Below are 21788 nucleotides of genomic sequence, written 5' to 3'. Positions count from 1 at the left end.
CTCGCAGGACTCTCCCACCCCCGCACCCGAGGCTGAGTCGAGCGGAGGCGGCACTACTGAGACAGCTCTAGACCGGATCGCTACCGAGCCCGGGACTGATGCGTCGCATGTAACCCGAGACATACCCGACAGATAAGTGGAGGGTCTGCCGGAGGGAGACGGCAGATTACACACACATCTTGTGGGACTGCATCAAAAATCCAAAGGAAGCAAGATCAAGAACGATCCCGTCGCGGCTCGAGGCAGCCGCGAAGAGCTACGACCAAGACCAGCAGCTCTGGCCTTCCTGCAGGTCCTGGGGGCGCTCGAAAGGCAGGGATCCCAGCGAGCCGGCAACGGCGAGCGGATACCCGCGCCGAGTAACGGCAACCTCGTAGACGACGTAGACCCTCGTCGGGGCGCGCCAATGCCCAACTGCACGCACAGATAAAGTTTGCTCCAATGCAATCAAATCTGTGGCAAAAAATATTTTTACTTCTACAATCGACCTTAAGTAAGGCGGCTATTACAGAAGTAAGAGCTGCCAGTTTTCTTTGGCTGTGTTTCTTCGCTTTCTTGTTTTTAATTTTCTATTTATTGAAAAAGAGAACGTTGGCAACTATTGTGTAATCGGCTTAAAAAACAATAAACAGTTAGTGCATTCGTATTAAGCTGGAAATAGGTCGGGTCTACGGATCCAAGTCTGACCGCTCATACACATGGCGAATGTTGACGGCAATTATACCAATCATAGTGCGTCCCAGAAACAAGTGGACACTTCAATTCCAACGACATTTTGCTTGTTACGTCTGTGACACTGCCGCTGTCAACTCGAGCACGCAGACAACGTCGACGTATCGTCAGCGTCCACGTAGCCGTGAGGCTTAAAACAAAGCCTTAGTCCAATATACCGAACTATGCACATGCATCGTGAAATTTCATGCCTTATCCAAGATCCGGCAACAGGATATCTTTATTCTTAGCGGAGAATATTGTGAACTACAGTGCACTAAAACGAAAACCGCGAGCAAAACAACAACGAAGACACAAACCTGTCTCTGAGCTCCTCCCAACGGTGTTCCGTGCAACCAGATCAACTCCCCAAAAGAATCACAAAGTAAAAATAAAACGCTTCTGAAATGGCAGAACCACCTAGGCAAAAGCGTTCTGATGTGTGTGAGAACACGAAACTGGCTCAACGCGACGGTCACCCCACGTTGGTGGACAGGAAAGCACACTCGTAGCGACTCGATCAGAACCTACCTCCAGATAGAGTGCACAGCAAACAGAAAGTCAACGACAAGAGGGAACACAACTGGAGAAGACAGCTCGAATGATACGGTCTTCCATTCCGACGTGTCTTGGACGTCGAAGCGCCGACTTCGCATGCCATTACGTGCTCGCATAGGTGCGCGCTCCGCTGACAGATGCTAGCTGGCTCATGCTGGGGTAGCTGACGGTGAAGCGAGCAGCACGGGTGGGAACACGCAGCGAAGGTGAAATCAGTGCAACTCACAAGACCAACAAAAGAAACGAAATAGATATCACGGATGGAAGATTCCGAAGGGAAAAACTGGCTGGTTCGGCGTTCTCTGTTTCTCTGCACGCTGACACGACGAACATGCACAAATGGATTGCGGGAAAAAAGGAAAAAGGGCAGTGAGCAAGAAACTCAGTGAATAGAACAATATGGGAACTAGCTATAGCTATCTCGCGCGGGAGTGCGCGAGCACCGCACTCGCATTCGGGATGGGGGGATAAGGAAAGGGGATGCCACAGCGAAACCTACCGAGCAAGGGCAAAAAAAACTAAGAAATGAGGAGTGTTGGGGAAAGGGGGAGAGGGACCTCTCGTTTAATGGGGCCATTGCGGGAATAATTCATGAGACCGGAGCTGGTCCAATTACTAGGCTCAGTGCCCTACCATCGCTGACGGGCTGCATTACTAAGCACCTTCCTCGCCCCGTTCCCTAGCCTTCCCTCGCTCTTTCTTGTTCTTTTTTTTCTTCTTTGTCTCTCCTCTTTCGTTTCACCAACACGCGTCGAGAACGCGCACCACCGACTCGCGAACGTTTCTTCTTCTTCTCCTACAGACAAAGATTTGCACTCAACAAGCAAGCAGAAAGCCCTCGCAGAAGTAAGGGCAAAATTAAAGCCGTACGAACGTAGAAACGCACAAAAAAAAGGGCGGGTGGGGGGGAGAAGCCAATAGCCAAGGAGCGTTTCAACGCCGCGGGAATAAAAATTTCACTTAGCGAGTGCGCGCAGTGCGTAAAGCCAGGGCGGCGAGTCAAGGGAAGAAAACGAAGATAGCGAACTGGAGAAAAAAAAAATGAAATAGAGAGAGAGGGGGAAACAGGGGCATTTCGCAGGAAATACAGAGCTAAGGAGCAGTGGCAAAGGTGGCCACGGTAGGGACGCGTGGTGGCGAGGGAGGAAAGCGCGGCAGGATTATGCATGGAAAGCGAAGAAAGAGTGTCCGGCTAAAGCCATCATTTGTGGAAAATGTACGTACGCGACGGTGGCGGTGGAGAATGCTGCCGCCAGTATGAACGCATTCACGTGCGTCAGCGAGTCGTTCACTTCGTGTGTGCGTACGTGCCATGCATAAGGCTGCCGGAGAAGTGAAAAATATAAGGGAGCGAGTATAGCACCTGGAATAACAATAATTCCGGAAGCGTGTCATGCGCCGTTCACCCCCCCCCCCCCTCCTTTCTATTCCTTATTCTTCGACTGTTCTCGTGGCTTCATTGATCTTTCTTTTCTCTGTGTTTTCTTATTGCTCCGTCCTTTTTATCTTTGGCGTATGCAGGTGTCATCGACACGAGGTGCAAATTTTGTTGAACAAGAAGGAAAAGGCTGCCGGGACAAAGTTAAGCAGCTGTTGGTTCTGGCCTGCTTTATGGCGGCGTCGCGCAGAGAAGCGAAGTAGCGTGGGAGAGGAGAAGTAGGGAGTGTAGGGAAGAGAGAAAGGTGCTCGTTAGGGAAAAACCAGCGGGCCAAAAGAAAGCAACTCACTGCGGCATCCCGTGCATTCGTTGCTCGTCTCGTCGCCCGCAATCAACTCTAACAACACGTTTTGGATTCAGCGGAAGGGTGAAGAGAGAGAGAGAGGGTGAGGCAGACGAGAAAAAAAAAAGCATGAATGAGGAGGCACATATTTCTTTTTGCGTGACAGCCTGCAGGCATTGCACACCCAGCGGCGCATGAAGACGTAGCGAGGATCTTATATCCGGCACCGCGGGCTGCGCGTGGTTCTCAGCTTTGTTTTCGAGGGTCGGCCTCATCAAGGAAGACGCGAGAGGCACTCTGGGCGTGCGTGGAGAGAGAGGAAGAGCTTGAAGAAGCCGCGGCGCCGCAATTCCTTGCGTTGTTGCGGCCCGAGTCAGAACAGAGATTGCGCGCATTCCTTTTCTTCCGCGCTCTGCGTCTCGGTTTCTTTTCGCTGACACGGTCATGTTCTTGTTCGTTCTTTTTTTCTTCCTTTTCGTTGCCGAGGGATCGGAAAGCCGAACTAGGCAGAGCGGTGGCTTTATAGCGACAATGATGCTTCTCGACAGTGGCTTAATTTACGCTCAAGCATTGCAATATTATGAAGCAATTATTGACGCTCTCTAGTGAGTAAGACATTTCGTGAAAGGTTCATTTTCCGGCTTGCCGTCGTTGCAACAGCCATGTTTATGACGTGAGAAAGAAACAAAATCAAGTTGCACAGTTTATCCCAATGCAACGCCCGGGCTTTGAGAGAAGGTGTACTTAGAGGGCGAGAAGACGTGCTCCGGGATTAATTTCGACCGCCCCGAGGTTCTTTAACGCGCACCTAAATCAAAGTGCACGTGTGTTCTTGCATGACACACTCGAGGAAATGCGGCCGTGGCCCCTGGGAGACGAACCCACGAGCTAGCGCTCAGCAGCAGAACGTCGAGTCAACGCGGTGGGTGCGTTTTGAATGGTGACCATTCACTCACAGTGCCTGTGCTTTTTATTTGTGGTGCTCGGAGCACGTTATTGTTGTGACGTCCGAGAAGGCGCAAGAGGATGTTGAAGTATAGCCACCGTTCGGGCTTATATAACGGTAGAAGACGCTGACATGCAGGGAGACATTATTATTATTATTACTATTATTATTATTATTATTATTATTATTATTATTATTATTATTATTATTATTATTATTATTATTATTATTATTTTGTTGTTGTTGTTGTTGTTGTTGTTGTTGTTGTTGTTGTTGTTGTTGTTGTTGTTGTTGTTGTTGTTGTTGTTGTTGTTGTTGTTGTTGTTGTTGTTGTTGTTGTTGTTGTTGTTGTTGTTGTTGTTGTTGTTGTTGTTGTTGTTGTTGTTGTTGTTGTTGTTGTTGTGATGATTATGACTTGGCGCTGACATGCAGGAAGCGCTACAGTGAAAAATGTAAGCGACTCTTAAGTTGAGTGCTGTAAAGATAAACGAGTTTTCTTCTTTTTCTCTCTTACGCAGTAAATTATTCGCCCTTTCCATCTCTACTCGTGCACACTTCATTGTCGTCCGACATTGTCCTTTATGCTTAAACTGAAAGCCTTATCTTAAACTGAGACTGAAAGCCCTTATCTTATATTATCACGAATCTTCCATTTGTTCTGGCGTCATAGCTAGGGGAGAAAACATTCTCATAGAGATTGCTTATTAAGGAAAGAAAAAAATATTATCAAGATTCTGTTATGGCGGAGAACGTTCACAAAAATTATCAACAGATAATAGAGCCAGGTATGGTGCCGCTGATTGCACTTGCCATGATTGCAAAGATATGTTTGCGGATGGCATCTGAAACTTGAGAAACACATTAAATTTCAGCTTTGGCTGCTTCCTTAACATGCACTGAGCGCACGTTAAAGAACTCCAGATTGTCAAAATTAATATGAATTTCCCCCACTACGGCGCACAAGCCTCATGATGATATCCTGGTTGTAGCCTGTAAAACACCGTAATTTATTTAATGATTTAACTTTAGAACACCCGATTGCAATACCGGCTTAGGAGCGTCCTATACTTCGGCTTACTTCCGCGCACGCGTTATGCACAACTATTTTGCACTATTACTTTGAGCAAAGTTGACGTTCTGGCTTTCATCCTGGGCTTCAGTGTTTGAAGCGAATTTAGCTAATGTTTGGATAAATGATACTCCCGATTCACTCGTGAAAAACACCTTACGGCAGGCAACTTGCTTGATAATCTGCGCGAAAGGGTGAAATGCGATGTCGCTAAAAAAAAAAGAAAAGAAAGATCAAAAAAGAAAACAATAACGGTGCATCGCATAAAGTGCCTACCACAGCGGGGAACGTGGTGTGGACGGAATTAAGCGCGTCTCTTAATTACGCAGGACGTCGCCCTCCCCGACGGCCACGCGCTGTCCATTCCCGCCGAGGCGCCCGCTATAACATTCCCTCCTCCCCCTTTTTTTCCCCGTATGATAAAGGAAGAGGAGCTTGAGTGAAGTGCATATCAGCCCTCCAGTGCATGTGCCCAGCCTGGAATAACTGGAATAACTTCCCGTGTGAAAGTATGCGGGCTAATGAATTAATGCCTGAAGCTTTATTTACCGAAAGCGGTGGCGCATTGACCTAAATTCGGGTGGTTTGGGACATGGCAGTATGCGAGTAGCCAAACTTGTGTGATGAACAAAAACAAAGATGTATGGCTACGCTCTTGAGGCTTATCTATAGCGCTGCGCTCGAAACCTCAGCTTCGTCCTGCTATGCTGTTTATTATGGTGGTTCATATCTTTCCACGAACTCCAGACGCTCATCCACCGGTGATGTAGGGCCCTGCTTTGGGTGGCTTTTCGCATGGATGGCGAGCACTTGGGAACTTAAGGCTGAAATGTCGGATAATCGCCTGCGTGCCTCGTTTATTATTACAGCTGGCATCCGGTGCTTTCCAGCGCCCACGATCCACGAGATCTACGAACCGCCATTTTCTGTGAGTCGAGCGGCAAGGAAGAAACAGCTCGAGCCAACAGCTCGAGTTAAAAAATCGCTGTATCTAAGCGGGCTTCGTATTTTACCACGACAAGGTTTTATACCGGGCTCCATCGAAAATCTGTCTAAATTTATACGTCACGCAGTCATCACGCAAATCTGTGACATGGCGATACTTTCGAGTTTTGTGCCTACAATGTGGTGTGGAAAGTATGCATATAGCAACGACTGAAAGGGATGCTTTATAAAATGAATTGTGCTCTTGGTTACGAATATTTACTGGAACGATCATATTCTGGCATAATTGGTTTTGTCACCAGTAATTGTGTAGAAAGTATGGCCGACAGCGTGGACCCCTATAAAGGTAGTAAAATGTTTCGAAACGTCTTTTTGCCTAGTGATGCTCCGCGCCTAGAATTCTCTCTTTTTGGGAGAATTTACAGCCGTAATGGTCGGACGAAAAGGAAAGAAGAAATTTTAGGATTGATGGAGTAAATATTAAAATTGTTCCATTCAGCAGACCATCACGTTGACGGTCCAGAACACATCCATTTCAATTCACGGGCTCAACTTGGAGCCGGCCGGTTCGAAGTGCTAATAGTCTTCGTTGTTGAAAAGCCGATGTGCTGTTGGATACAAGATGTGAACTGCAGATGGTTACGCCAAAATTCGATAAGGTTACCGACCCACAATTGCTAAAGAGTGGCAGCCTTAAGCGGTAGTTGGTGCTGGAGGTGGTTGCGCAGAATATATGTCGGGAACCGGCCTTATAAGTGCAACATTAGAAATTAAATTCTCATTATATTACTTCTCCCCCTGAAACGTCGAATCGACTGTGTAATGTTGAACACGACTTTCGAATATCAGTGATATATGTCGGAACGGCGCGGTACCTCAGTCCACGCCAGTAGGCCCCAGTCCTGGCCGGCCGCGCCCAAGAGCGCCCAGCGAAGCCTATCGAACCACCACTCGCGCTCTCGAATCACTTCGTCCTCTACTTCTCCGACTGCTGGCTCCGATGCCGGAGTTCCCATGGATATATATATATATATATATATATATATATATATATATATATATATATATATATGTGTGTGTGTGTGTGTGTGTGTGTGTGTGTGTGTGTGTGTGTGTGTGTGTTGATTACGCACGAACTTTACCTTTTATTTCCTACGTATTGGCCGGGGTCCGGCCTTCGTTAGGCACGAAGCGTAGGAAGTAAAACTTTGTTTGTTCGTACGTACGTCCTCAACCTATAAGTTCCTGTTCGACTACCGGATCCCGGCAGATGCTCACTTTATATACGTACATAATAAAGGAGGTTTATTAGACGGAGGGTCGCGATTCACCAACACAGTGTCTAAGATCAAGCCTCTGCGGCACGGGATGCTGTTGGCAATCCTGCTGCCTACGTCCCCAGGCGTTCTTCTTCATTACAATACACATGTAACCGAAAGGCTATAATTAACAGTTGACACACCTGCTTAAATACAGTTGTTTATTGTGTCGACGTCGTGGCCGGAGACCGAACTAGTCGGTATATGAACAGTTTCCTTTCTACAGAAGTGCATCGACTTTGCACTTCATATACCTATATGAAGGCGTCGCAAATATGGAAATTTTTGTGCATGCGAATCCTTCTGCCAGGCACGGAACGTCACCGTCGGCGTTCCTGGCGCTTTCCCGAAGGTGACAGCCGAGAACGATTAACGCTCGGCGGCGCTGACCCAACGGCTCACCTTCGAGCGTGCGTACTGGCACGCGATGCCGCCGGAGCTCAATAACGACGCAGTTTCGCCACATACGCTCTCAGCGTCGAGTCGGCTATGCCTATTGGCAGCCTCCGGGGTGCTGTTTGCGCTGCGGGGCAGCAGATGCTCCGCGTGCATGCTATCTCTCTTACTGCTTCGCCCTTCGAGCGAAACTGCAATTAATAAAATACTGTGCCTATTTATAGACTTGTTAAATTTAACATACAAAGAAGCTGCCACTGCTTCTTAGAATACACGCTGCACTTTGGTGTTATGAAATATTCGTCTGAGAGAAGCATCAACATTTTTTTTTTTTTTTTTTTTTGTAGTGATCAACGGATTTTTGTAGTGATCAAGGAGCACGGACGGGAATACGTTCTATGCGCGTTTGGTGTACGAAATCCTCAAGCAACACGTAAACGCCAGCGCTAGAAATCACATTATAGCGTATCGGTGGATATCGGGGCATTGCAATATTCCTGGACAGACTGCAGCGGACGCTGCTGCGAAACAGGCGCACGAAAAATGAAGACACGTTAAATCTCCCTCTCACCCGTAATGAAGTCCGACTGTTGCTGAGACGGATATCCCGTCGACTTAGTACAAACACCCGGTTTGATCAGAAATCAAAGCACCCGGACTTATTCTTCATAGACCTTTAGATTAAACTGCCCATTCCGCCGAAATTGAGCTGCAATAGAAATTTTTAACTTTATTGCATCGCCTGTGGTTTGGGACAGCACATAACCGTAAATGTTTGCACCGAATTTAGTTCGTTGCTAATTAACAGCGCCATTGTGGCCATGCTGAATAAGATGTACAATGCCTTCTTGAGTACCCACGACGCGATTATGCGAGTCGACTAAAGGCTGATTTAATGTTGCTAGGCCATTCGCTATAATAATAAAAAAGCGTACTTCATCAATGCCCAAGTATTGTGGCTTCAAGACTCTTTGTGGAAAATACAATTATATTACGCTTACGCTAAATGTTTGCAACTCAAGCCACTATTAACTTTTTTTAAATGCCATAGATCGCATATCATATATCCTATATCGTATTACATCGTATATGAGTAGCTCACGTCTGATTTTCTTATATGTTGTTTCTGTTTTGTCATGTAAATATTTCTAGATCTGCCAGCCGTTTCGTCTGTAAAGCTATCGAATTACGAAGTTGCTTTTTAACTCTTCTGTGTTTGCGGATCTCCTGTGTGTCTCTTAGTGTCATTTTACTCTCTTCTGTAACTGTCCTTTAACCTTGCGCTTAACATCGCAGATGTTAGTGATATTGGGCTGCCTCAATGTTTTTCGCACTTTTAGCTTTTCTTTCCTTGCGAAGAGGAGTAGCCGGCGCCAATATAGGCGTCACCCTCTCCTTCAATTACATAAAAAAAAACGGTTTTATTCTCCAATGACCGACAAGAATTAGAAGCACGTGTGAACGTCCATTTCTCGCCTTACTGGGTGAGTTTTGTGACTAGTCTTAGCGGCTAAATTTGTTCGCAAGAAAATACGTCATCGGCAGAATGCACTGCGATCTAGTATCGCGCGCTCGTTGAAGGTAGAAGCCTAGGCTACGACTTAATTACATTGCGAGGTGCGAAAGTAGCCTAGTAATTTCTTTCGCTTCGCCGGCCTATATAGCTGTCAGGCGTGTCACTCGCAGTCGCGAGCTCCTGCTACTCTCGTACCTTCGGTCTTGTCCCGTCTGGTAGCCATGCTGTTTAACGTTTCCTCCTAATTCCTGCACGGCCCTTTACTCTCTACGCTGTGGCTCCTTCTAATATACAAGCGTCTGCAGATCCCGCTACTCCCTTAGCCGTTCTACCGCTGCCATCACTGCCGTACTACCTTGCGGACCTCCCTGCCGCTTCGTGTTTTTTTTTTCTTTCCCGCTCCTATAGCCGAGTTTAGGCTTCCTGGCGTGCTTGTTGTGCCTCCATATCAATCTCGCTACGCTACCGTGTACGCTTCGTGCTCGACACCCCAGCTCTGTCGTTCTTCACTTCACTGGGGCCTCACGCAGTTGTGCCTGTTCATTCATGCCAACACAAGTTTTCTTGATATCTAACCTCTTCCAACAAGGTTCAACCACGTTGAGCCGCTGACCACACGGCAGCTGCTCAGATGCGTAAAGCTTAAACCTGTTTTCATTCCAGTTTGTGCTGTTCGTGTTCGAATTTTTAAAGCGGTGATGCTCACATACACGTTCGCCGAGTAGGGAAATTCGAAATGTGGTGCTCTGGCAGACCGTCAACCGGGAACGCGGGCAAGGCTACAGGTCAGCGTACATGCCGAACCTCAAATTACCCAGACTCTGACAGAACGTCACGGATAACCTATGCTAAGACCCTCCTTCGCAAATTTAGCGAATTTAACCACGTTTCTAACAGCTATTGCTGGATCTCTTTCTGTGTGTACTATTCGGCTACGTGACCCACTGCACTGTCTGTTAGTAAGGAAACGGATCACAGAAAATCTCGAGGCGCTGCAAGTTCGCGCGCACTCCTGCGCTACTGGTTAATTGCCCCTGCACTCCTTAAATTCAAGACCCAGCTGGATGGAAAGCGAGAGCCATTTATAGCATCGAAGATAAATTGCTACCCTGTGAAAGCTTTCTTCTGTCATTCGTTGCTTTTTCTTGCTTGTTCCTCTGAATAACGTAGAACAACACATGCGCGAAGGCTCCGCAGCGTATCGTAACACTGGGAAATGAAATGCACAGATATGTAACCACCAATTTTAAATGACAGTTTACCCACACTTACAAGAAAACCGAAATTTTAGTCGGGCTACTGCCTCAAATAGCCATAGTATATATAAGTGGTAGTGCTGGCGTATTCTAGATGATTTTGAATGTGGCTATATATGTGAGTTAATGTACGTATATATTGGCGCAAGAAATAAAATGCAGAAGACTGCATGCCCTGCCGGTTGCGATGAGAGCGCAATATTAAAATAATAAATTTAATTGAACAAGCAAGTATGACTGTGTGAACACCCGACTTACCCTATATTGCCCCAAGTTGTTGACGACGCAAGGCAGCTTCACCGTGCGGCCGACGATAGCGCTCACATTCGGAACGGGCTCGGCAAACTCCGGAAGAATCTCGTAATCTGCAAGATAGAAGAAAAGAGGAAGAAGGTGAAGATGACGTTGAGCGCTGTAAATACCCATAGCGCGCACTCTAGGCAAAACTGTGCTGATTGATAGCACTATTTTGTGTAGTTAGCGGTAGCCTCAGTAATGATTCAAAAGTAATTGCCAAACGATCGCCCGTTAATGTACTGCAACTGAAAGGAAGAATACTCAGTGCCACTTGGAGCACTTTATACGGAATATTCGTAGCTTCGTGACTATTTGGGAATTATTGGCATCGTAAATCTAGCAAAAGTTCGTTTGATGGCCCCAGGCTGAGCTCGGACAAGACTTTCTGAGTGCCTCAGAACTATTTTTCTGAATTTCCTGTCTATTCCAGCAAAGCCTGCCAAGTTGGTAGTTGGTGTCCCTTTTTTTTTTTTTTTTTCTGGTTCCTCCGCCTTTCTTTCTCTTCTTTGGGGGGGGGGGTTGAAGAATTGTGGTTCTCAAAACTCACGATAAAAACATAGAGAGGCTGTCTTTCGCGACAACTGCGATAAACAGAAGCCTTTAGCACTGAATGCAAAACCTGGGACTTCTAATTCTGCGACGCATTTTCGTAAACAAAACACTTCACAACCTGCATACTAAAGTTTTCTCCGGTTTGCCGAGTTCGGCCGCTTGAAACCCTGCTAGCGGCTGTATAGCAAAAGATGCAAACTGCGCCTGCAGAACAGGCAGGGAGGCAGACAATTAGGCGTAATGCAGTAAAGAGAGATAAGGCTGTATTTTTTTTTTTTTGTAGTTAGGCTGACGAGCGTGTATTAATTGCGTCGCAAAACTACGCAAAACTTTCATTTTAACAATATCAACTGTTGTCGTATCGTCGCGTCATACGTTTCCCAGCGGTGGCCTACATAGCCCAGGCTGCTTTATCATATCCCACGATCAGTTCAAAGAAAGTCCATTTATAAAATACTTTGAAAAATGCAAATAAATTGGCTGCATCGATGCGATTTCAAGGGGGGGGGGGGGGAGTGCACTGACAAGAAACACGAATGTCAACGTAGCTAACGCAGTAAATTAGACGCATACGCTGCCATATCGATAGCCTAGGTCGCTTTTTGTTGTTGTTGTTAATGTGATGAGTACTCTTAGCCTGCTAAAAACCTCACTTTCATGTGCTGCTACCTAACCCCTATCGCATGGCTCTCATCAAAAAGAACTGCCCGACGTTTGGCTACAAATCTGGTTCCCGCTGCTCGATGCTCTAATAATTAATTAATCCAGGAACAATGATTTCCTTTGTTCTTTCTTTACTGAATTAGGCCACAAATGCACGGGCAGAAGTCTCTCGTACGACCCGCCGTGGTTGCTCAGTGGCTATGGTGTTAGGCTGCTGAGCACGAGGTCGCGGGATCGAATCCCGGCCACGGCGGCCGCATTTCGATGGGGGCGAAATGCGAAAACGCCCGTGTACTTAGGTACACGTTAAAGAACCCCAGGTGGTCGAAATTTCCGGATTCCTCCACTACGGCGTGCCTCATAATCAGAAAGTGGCTTTGGCACGTAAAACCCCATAATTTTCTTAAGTCTCTCGCAACATCCTTACTACCTCAAATCGTGCAAGCCATCGCTGTGACACGCTTGGCACGTGAGTCGCGTCGGATGGCCACAATTTACTGATAAGAGGGGAGAACGCGCGCTCTTCTATCTGACAATTAAAATTGTTTAGTGACGCTTTCTTTGTGGTGTCCTAACGTGCGCAAAGTTCACATTGTTCCCGCTTTGACCCAAATCATGACTGTACGTGTACAAAACCGGTTACAGGGCCTCCCTTGACGTTAGGACATGTCACCTAAGAGAGCCTTAATTACCAGCTTCCAATATTGAAGAACGGACCCCTTAACATGTGCAAATGATAATGACACCGAAGGAATGGGAAGTTCAAAATGACCACTACAAATTATAAATAAAGGCGTCCTAGGCAATGCGGTCTGCCGCTACAACGCTTGAATGCTAGTCGAAATAGTGCCGACGGTCATCGTGGACTGGGCTCTGCCGGAATACTCTCGTTGTTGTCATTGTTGTGTACTTAGTATATCAAAGTGCCAAAAAAACGTATGAAATAAATACCAAAGTACCTTACATTTCATAAGCTATACTTTATTTGAGCAGCTGATGCTCTAATGTTGGCCACGGTGAGAAACAGAGGAAGGAATTTTCGCTTCGACGAGCCATTCTCTTTATTCGTCTATTCTTCGGCGGCGATTGTGAGCGCGAGAAAAACACGGCGAAAAACACACGCGCATGACCGGCAGTTCACGGAACAGCGGGGAAAAAAAGTTGCGTCTCCCAGAGGGATCATTTTGACGTGTCAGGAAGCAGATAGGGGAGTAAGTCGTTATGTTGGGCGTCAAAGGGCCACTCGTGTTACAAGCAAAACGCACATCCTGCGAGACGTAATACGAGAGAAAAAAAAAATGGAGAGAGAAAAATAAAGATGAAAGTCTCAGCAGAAGTAAAGCTCGCACCGAAAAACAAGCACATGTTGTAAGAACGTGTCGCGCAGGCTCCCGCATTGAGTTGCTCCCTCGACATTCTTTTCTTTTTTTTTCCATTTCGCGTAAAAGTCGTTTAAGGCGCGCAAAGATCACGAAATAAAGTGCGGATTTTTGCGACGTCTGCAGTTTTATTATTTTATTTTTTCTTCTTCTGCCTTCTTGCTTTTTTTTTTCCAGAATTGAAGTACGCCTACCGAGGACGCGAGCTCTTGTGCAATATTGAAGATGTCCATTCAAGCTTCAACGAAAAAAACACACAAAGTAAAATAGAATTTTAAAAATGCAGGAACCAGCGGGCAAGTGAGGGCGCAAATAGACGAACTTGGAACCAACTTCTCTCTTTATGACGCCCCAAGTTTGCCAGCAAGGTTGCTACAAGTCTTTCTTCAAACTCCGCTGATACGTTGCCGTCGAAGTAATATCGAATAGAGGCTCTTATGACGCTGCGCTCTGTGCTGCCACGCTAAGTACACCACATGTCTAAACGGAGGAAGGCTCTTCGTAATATACGCCTTCACGATGCGTGCGCTGGAAATATAGGAAGTTGCTTCCAATAAACACCCCCAGGTAACAGAAACCCTGTGCGCTTCGAGCCCTGTAGTCACGCAGGAAGACCTTCAGACCATACATTTCAGTGGAGGACGCTGACCGATGGTTGGTTTATTTTTTTTTTTTCTTCAACAGCATGCTTTTCAATTACAGTGTCTCCTTCTGCTAATGACGTCACTGTCAAAGTGCGCCGGCACTTTCTCATCTAGAAGACTTTGTCCCAGTGCACGATAACTATAGGAACCACCCTTTAGATCGTAGCCTGGCACAATTCAACAATGACATAAGGGTAGATCAAATTGTTTCTTTTTTCCTTAGAACATCAACAATAATGCGTTCAACCCAATTACTGATTTCATAGGTTGGCAATTAAAGTTACTAGATAATTGATAATTTAACGTTTAAATTAGGTGCCTTTAGTAAGGCTCTGTAAGGGCCGATTCGCATGGCTAAATTGCTATGAACATTCCGAGAGACAACCGCTTCCAGCTATTATTTCCAAGATATTCTGCGAATCAATACACAAACCTGTAACGATGTTTGTGTAAATTTAGTGCCACGCGCAGACAACGAGAGACAGAGAGAGCAACACACACTGAACTCTAGAGAGAGATAGTGAAGGGATAATGGAAAGGCAGGGGGTTTACCAAGGCTAAATACGATGGGCTATCCTGCATTGGAGAAGACAGAAATAGTCTCAGAAATGGGAAAATAGCTCAAGGAACGTGCCCATGTTGACGGCATAAAGCATCCGGTGAAGCCAGACCCCTTTTGATTTCTTTCTTTACTCTGTCTTTGTTTTTTGTGCGCAGGACTGATAGCGTCCATAATATTTACGTCTACTTCTTCTAAATACGTTTAATATGACTGAACACAAGAACAATATAGTAGATTGAGATATGAGAAACGGGAACTCATTTGAATGTTGGTTTGGCGAATACTGAGAAATAAAAGTATATAATCAGTGATGAGATCCAGAAACCAACGTATGCATTTTTTGACGGCGCTCCCGTTTCTATTGATTTCACCCCACGTAAATGAACTTTAGAAGCACAGCAAAATGCTTCAGCAAGGACTGTCAGATATGAAAGCAATGGAGACAGCTGACGGGACTCTGAGTGCCGACTACCACTGGCATTTTCCGTGAAACATTCGTCTTTGAAACCAAATATTTCAGAAAAACATAAAGCCCTGTTTGTTGGAAGGAAAGCTCACAATGACCAAGCCTGAGCTGTGTAGTACGCCGCGAATGATTTCCGGGCTCGCCTTTCTCTTTCCGTTGAACATGGCTTGACATGACCACCGCTTCAGCAACACTAAAGAAAGAAAAAAAAACGAAAAGAAAGGACACTTCCCCTTCTATGACATGGTCAGCAGCGCAGCCCTGATGGAGACGGCAGCGTCGCGAACGAGGCAGGAAAATGGTGAGAGCGAGCAAGAAAGGAAAGGACAGTTAGCCACGGGGCCCACTTCTGCCGCGACGCTTGTGGGGAACCGCGGCCGCAGCCGAAGCCGTAGCCACAACGCGCGCGCCAAGCAAGCGGTTCATTGCGGTGCCGACCACTGACTTAATTCGCCACTTGTTTCCGACTTTGGCGGGACCCCACCCATCCGGCACTCGAGGGAAAACCGAGGGACTTCAGGCGAGCGTGCACTACGGCGGCGTCGGCGATCGGCCGCCCACTTGGTACGAATGGTGGCGCGCAGATGGGGGCCAGCACTGCTGCACTTGGCGAGGTGCCGCGTCATCGGCTTCTAACGACGCGCGATCTTCGCCCGTTGCAGAGGCACCGCCGCCGCTGCTGCTGACTCGCTGGCCGCTGACTTCCCGCTCTCGCTTACCATCCCTTTTACACACACACACACAATATATATATATATATATATATATATATATATATATATATATATATATATATATATATATATATATATATATATATATATATATATTCTTTTTCTCTTCCAGTCCCACCGGTCGCGAAAAGTCATCAACACGCATCAAAAGTCGGCAGCCGCTCCACAATGGACGGCAGTGGTGCTGAAACGTAGATGGCCTGTCTGGGAGAGACGTTATTCCGCCCGATACTTACGACCGCTTCCAACCATTATACTTTCTTTTGAAGCTTCCTGCTGCTCGCTTTCTCCAAAAAATGCTGAAAGATAAGGAAACAAATGTTCCCAGGAACCGTTTGGTCTCGAGGAAGTGCGGCTGGATTACAGCCGGCGCGTTATGGTGCTGCTTATAACGCTGACGTTCGCGCTTTTCCCCCGCGTTTCTATACATGTGCGTTTGCTGGGGAGGCGATCATCGCAAGGTATACGATAAAAGCCAGAGAACGCGCGGAGCGCGGCGCAAGAAGCGCATCGATAGTTAATAGCGCCTGCTGTAATCTCGCTGAGTTTTTCGTGTCGTGTTAGGCCGAATCCGGGCTCTCTGATTTCCACATACAGAAACAAGAGACGCGTTGAGTGGCGTTAATACTATGGTGGAGTTGACGCGAGTGAGTAATAGTTGTTAGTGCTTGTGTTGCAAAAGTAAAAGAAAAACAAATGGAACGGGCAACGTACCTAACTTGTTAGCTCATAGGCTAGTGTGGCAGACAGCACGAAAATAAAGGAAAAGGTGGGGGAGGGGGGAGACGAAAGAATTGTGCTTGCGTGACGGAGCCTCAAGAGATTAGCGTTTGCTCAGAGAACTCACTTTCTTCCTTGTGCGCAGCTTTTGGGGCAAATTTAGAAAGGAGATCTATACGTGCCAAAACAAGAAGGAGGATTATAAATCTATACCTGAAATTTCGTATTGTTTGTGATAATGTATTATCAAGGTGCAAAAAGCGTGTTTGTTTAATTGCCATGGGCCCGTAAACCGCAAAACAATTGTCTCGTTACAATAAATTTAACGAACCGTAGCAGCTCTTCCAAATACGATGAGAGTATTTCTAAATACGCGAAATTTGAATCACTGCTTCATTACAGAGCAGTGACACGCGTGCTTTTCCTTGCATGCGCGTAAAAAGAAAAACCTTAAACCCCCAAGACATAAGGCAGAAAAGAAAAATATGCACAATACGGTAACAAATGCGGTTGTAATAGCTATTTGTAAACCTGCTAACTGAAGACCGGCGAGAACGGTGGAAAAGTAAACGCGAACGTCAGCGAAGAGGGCCGAAATCCGGCGAAGCCATTTACAAATGACTGCCGAACTTTGCTCTCGAGCCGCTGTAGAACTACGACAAACACTTTAAAAACAAGTAGAGCAAGAAATGCGTATAGAGGCACGAACGCGCGGGAGGCGGTTTATGCGGCCAAGCTCGGCGCATGCACTGAGAAGCGTCCCGCGAACGACGCCTTATCGCACCGACGTTCCGTTCCGCCTCGTTTTACAGCTTCAAAGCAGAGGGGAAAAAAAAAAGTGGCGTGTCGGAAGTGCCTTAGCTCAAAGCTGTACGGAGAGCGCAGGAGAGAGGCGCGGGAGGGGCCGACAGAGCGCGCGAGAGGGTTTTCGTTTTAAGAGAGGGCACGCAAAAGGAAAGAGAGCGGGTTTGAAGCGGCGGTGCGTTTGACGCAGCGGCAGTTGCTCGCCCCCTTTGCGTGCGTAATTGGCACACGTCAGTGTTCGGAAGCGCATTTGCAGCTAGCCGGATAAACGAGCCCCAGAGCGCACGCACGCGCGTTACGGGGCGGTCGGCCGCTAATGCAATAGAAGAAGGCCGCTGCAACCCGGGTCTTAAGTTTCCGGTCGCACGTTTCGGGAACGCCGGCCGAATGTTTAGTACGATTTCATTCTGTCTCTCGCAGATGATGCTGGTTGCAAGCGTGTGACCGGTCTCAACGGCTAACTATACGTCGCCTGCTGGGAACGTATTCTGCGACGATCGCTGCGGCGATACTGTCGCCTTCAAATGACGTAGTACTCAATCGGCTCATCTGATTTTGCTCAACCAGCCAATCAGCGCGCGCCTGATGGCGATACTCTCGCGGAGGCGAAGCTAGCGCAGAAAGTGATCGTCGCAGAATACGCCGCCAAACCATCTTAAAACCACTTTCGCGCGCTATGGATGCGTCCCGTCGAACTGCAAAATTGCAGAAATTGCTCAAACTGTAGCTGGCGGCAGCTAATCGTTGTGAGCGCGGCGTCTCTTCTCTCAGCCAACTACGCTCGTGACAACGGTAAGCGTACTGAAAAATATATTTTGTTCTTAGCTACGCAAACGGCCGAATATTGTCAGCATACACGTTGGGGCCGAAGCCCTTGCATTACGCATTCGACGCATGTTGGATACAACATGTAGCCATAAAGTAACCGGTGCGTGGGGAATACGTGTATAAACAGAATGTTAATCTACATCGCCTGCAACACGCAGCTAGTTTGCAGTCCAGACATACTGATTTCGGCCAGAAAGCCTTCCATTCGCACTGACTGGCTGTGCTTGCTCGGCCTCTCAATTGTACTGCTCTCTGTTGCCACAGCCCTGTTCGCGGCAATCCGTGCGCAATGAACATTTCTTGGGTGTACGCAACTTCATCACTTACATCCACGGTTAGTTCGCGTCTGCAGTCGTCTCAAGAGCACTGGGTTAATCCGCAAGACAGAGCGGATAACCGATAGCGAGCGAGAAAAAAAAATGGGAGACAAAGAAAATGACAAAAGGAAGTAATTCCCGCGAGCTGATTCATAGGTTCGAAGCTCGTGCCGTGAAAGTATACGCGTACCGAGTCTCCGACAACATGACGTCCGGAACGAACAGCGACAACGCCCTGACGGACGTCCATCCGTTGACCACAGTTGCACGCGCGCGTTTCGTATTGCATAAAGGGGCAGGGCCGCCAGTCACGGCCAGCAGTTGCGTCATCCGCACTGACTCCCTACCGTGCGCCTTAATGGGAAACGTTTTCCTGGTTACACGGTATACACCCATTCGGGACTTCATTTTTTTTCCCTATTCTTTTCGAACGCGTAAAGCGGAGGGAAGGAGGAAGTCACGCTTCGTTCATAAGATAGAGGTAGGTCATTCAGGCGCAATTCCTTCCAGCGGCCGTTTCCTTTTCCGGTCTGCTCGAAAAAAAAAGAAAAAGGGGGAAAACATATATAGTAATAGGGACAACGAGTACATGCCTTCCTCTTCATCATATACCAGCGCGTCGCCAGGCTGCTTCGTGGTTCTGTTCGTCTTTATGGGGCCGAAACTTTCAATAACGACGTCGCCCATCGCAGCGGTTTTGCCGTCGCGTGTGGTGGGCAGTATGTATGCTCAAACAACCTAATGTTTCCTGCGCTGCCTTGTGCTTAAGCAGGAGTTCGTCTCCTTCGGCGAGGTTGTAGGTAGATGGCTTTCATTAAAACTGACGAGTAGTCTCTGACGTACTCCAGCTGAACTGGATGGATAGCAACACTGTCATCAGGATGACAGCACTCTCTTTAGGATTGTATGGTTAGTACCGCTTGGTCAGCATTGAACTTTGGGCGCAGCTGCTGAACGCGTCAAGAACTGACTTGACAGAGATATCTCAGTTAAGCACGATGCCTTCAAGCGCGTGCTGGTTTACAAAGAATGGTGTAAGAAATCGAGGAGGAGGGCGGCTTCGTCTACCGGCTCCTACACACACCGTTTATCTCTCTGCCAAAAAGGGTGTGCTTTTGCTCTGCTGTAGAATGAAAAGAAAACAAATAAACCCTCACAAGGAAAGGAAGTCACGTTAACGTGAATTTTGTCCGGCTGGTTATGCTTAACTCGAGAGTTTGGACAAGTACTTATTTTGGTATTCCAGTTCTGGCTGGACATAAAGTTCTTGGTATCTATATAAGTTCTCGCTATTGATCTGAGCAGCTGCGTTTGGTATAAGCGGATTTGGTCTGTACGTTTTTTTCGAGCCAGTGATATCTCGCCACTTTGATCTGTGTTAAAGGTAAAGCGACAATATTTCTCAGCGAAAACTTTTCTTGCCTGTAGCCTCCACTTTATCTGATTCCGACGCGCACCGAATTTTCAAAACCCTGCTCTCTGCGCGCCGGTATTGCCAGAACACGCGTGCTCCAGACGCCGCTTTCTCTTTCGATGCAGCCGTGCTTCAGGACGTCGGTTCGATATGACGTACCCTTGGCGACGACCTTGACCTCTCGAGGTGAGGCATATTTCCCCCAAGGAGCTCCTCGCTCGCACGCTAAAGTTGTTACGGGGCACTGCGATACATGGATCCGGCTAATTTTATTTGACCCCGCCATACAGCCAAACTACCTGTTTTTCGGTCAAACACAAGAAAGAAAACGGCGAGAGGACAATGAATCGGGAACCCCAGGCGCCCAAACATTAGGTTTCTCTCTCTCTCTCTCTCTGTCTTTATTATTATTATTACTTCTTTATTATTATTTTACTTTTATTTTTTGCGCCTCAGCAGCTGCTGTCGCTGGCATGGCGGTCAACCGTGAAAACCGGGATCCAGAAACTTTTGAAAGTACAAAGGACTTCATGAATTATTCAGCGTCATCGACCAACAGCGCCACTCAAGGAGGAGTGGATAGAAGAAATAAAGAAGCGTGACAAGGGGCGAAGACCAAGAAGAAGCACACGGTCGAAGGAACTGCGTGCGTGAGGTCGATCTTGTCATGTTTGCGCCTTCTTCGATCTGTCATGTTTACGCATTCCTCGCGGCAGCGCCGGGAAGGCAAGAGAAGGGGCGGAGGGCTAAAGGGAATAACCGTGGAAAAGCAGTTGGGGGAAGCGGAGTCACCCCGGCTTGTCGGGAAGCACTAGAGGGTGCAGTGAATCCAAGCTTAGCACCCGCAGCGAGCCAGCGGCGCGTGACTTTCTCTCGGACAGACCGCGGCCTTCCTTATTGAGTCGTACTACTATTCCTATGCGTTTTCGTCCCTGGTGCAGACAGTCAATCCTGCCTTACGGAACTCCGGGCTCGACGTGGACGCTGGATTTGAAAGGCTCACCCTGACCGCCCTTCGAGGCGCTCCGCAGGCATCAAAAGCGAAGACGCGGCCGGTGGAAGCGCGATCGAGTTTGACTTCGGTGGTTTGAGGCCCCGATCATGCTCGCGTACACACTGGAGAATGTGATGGTCGGAATGACACCGGACTGGCCTACCAGACGAGGCCTCGCTCACTGAGATCTACGAACGAGGTGCGCCGGCATGCTTCGGCGCGCGTGGCTGTGCGTGGAAAGATTGATGTCTACATGCGGAGGAAGACCCAACCTCCTGACAAATGAGACGGGGCCCCTCTTCTTTCATGAATTTTCCACGAGCATCACTTCTTCCACTTATTCGCGTTAGCGCCATCTACGCATGCTTTCCATAAGAGAGGTGCAGTGTACGCTGCCCGCGTGCTCGCCCCAAATTCCGGAGGGCTTTGGAGGCGTGGGCACGCGCATTCGCGCATCGTTAGGCCACCGCCATCGTGCCGCTGAGAATACATTTTGGCTCGTGTACGGGCCGGTCAGAGAAGCCAGGCTTCTGCGATCGAATCGATCTGCATAGCCTTTGAACAAGATGTCCGGTTCGAAGGGCGAACAAGCAAACGAGGGACAACTAAAATAGAAGAGTGACCGCACAATTCCTTTACTGAAAGCCTCGTCCATGACGGCTCACAATCTGCTGGCTTCCCGACTTCTTTCTATACGCCACTGCTCTTACTCCTATTACATATAATAATAATAATAATAATAATAATAATAATAATAATAATAATAATAATAATAATAATAATAATAATAATAATAATAATAATGTGGTGAAGAGAAAGACGAAGAAGGCGCTCTTGTGTCGGCTGTGCGCATGATCAGCGTTCATCTACTGCCAGTGCTACTAGACTGTGCCTAGTGCCTCGTAATAAATCATCTTATTACATTTGGTGGAAGGTGCTGCACTCCCCGACCTCACCCTGGAACTTCGCAGCCGCAC

General features: G+C 47.4%; 1 protein-coding gene across 1 annotated transcript in view; it reads right to left on the bottom strand.

Moving 5' to 3' along the window:
• Positions 1-21788, bottom strand: part of LOC142570843 (lachesin-like) — a 125832-nt gene that overhangs the window by 30444 nt on the left and 73600 nt on the right. Inside the window, exon 3 of the mRNA XM_075679157.1 lies at positions 10696-10802. Coding sequence (XP_075535272.1) covers positions 10696-10802 — 107 coding nt within the window. The remainder of the gene's footprint in view (positions 1-10695; positions 10803-21788) is intronic.

The sequence above is a fragment of the Dermacentor variabilis genome, chromosome 2, assembly GCF_050947875.1.
Source record: "Dermacentor variabilis isolate Ectoservices chromosome 2, ASM5094787v1, whole genome shotgun sequence".
Taxonomy (NCBI): Eukaryota; Metazoa; Arthropoda; class Arachnida; order Ixodida; family Ixodidae; genus Dermacentor; species Dermacentor variabilis.
The sequence above is the reverse complement of the archived record's forward strand: the minus strand, read 5'-3'. Positions and strand labels throughout refer to the sequence as shown.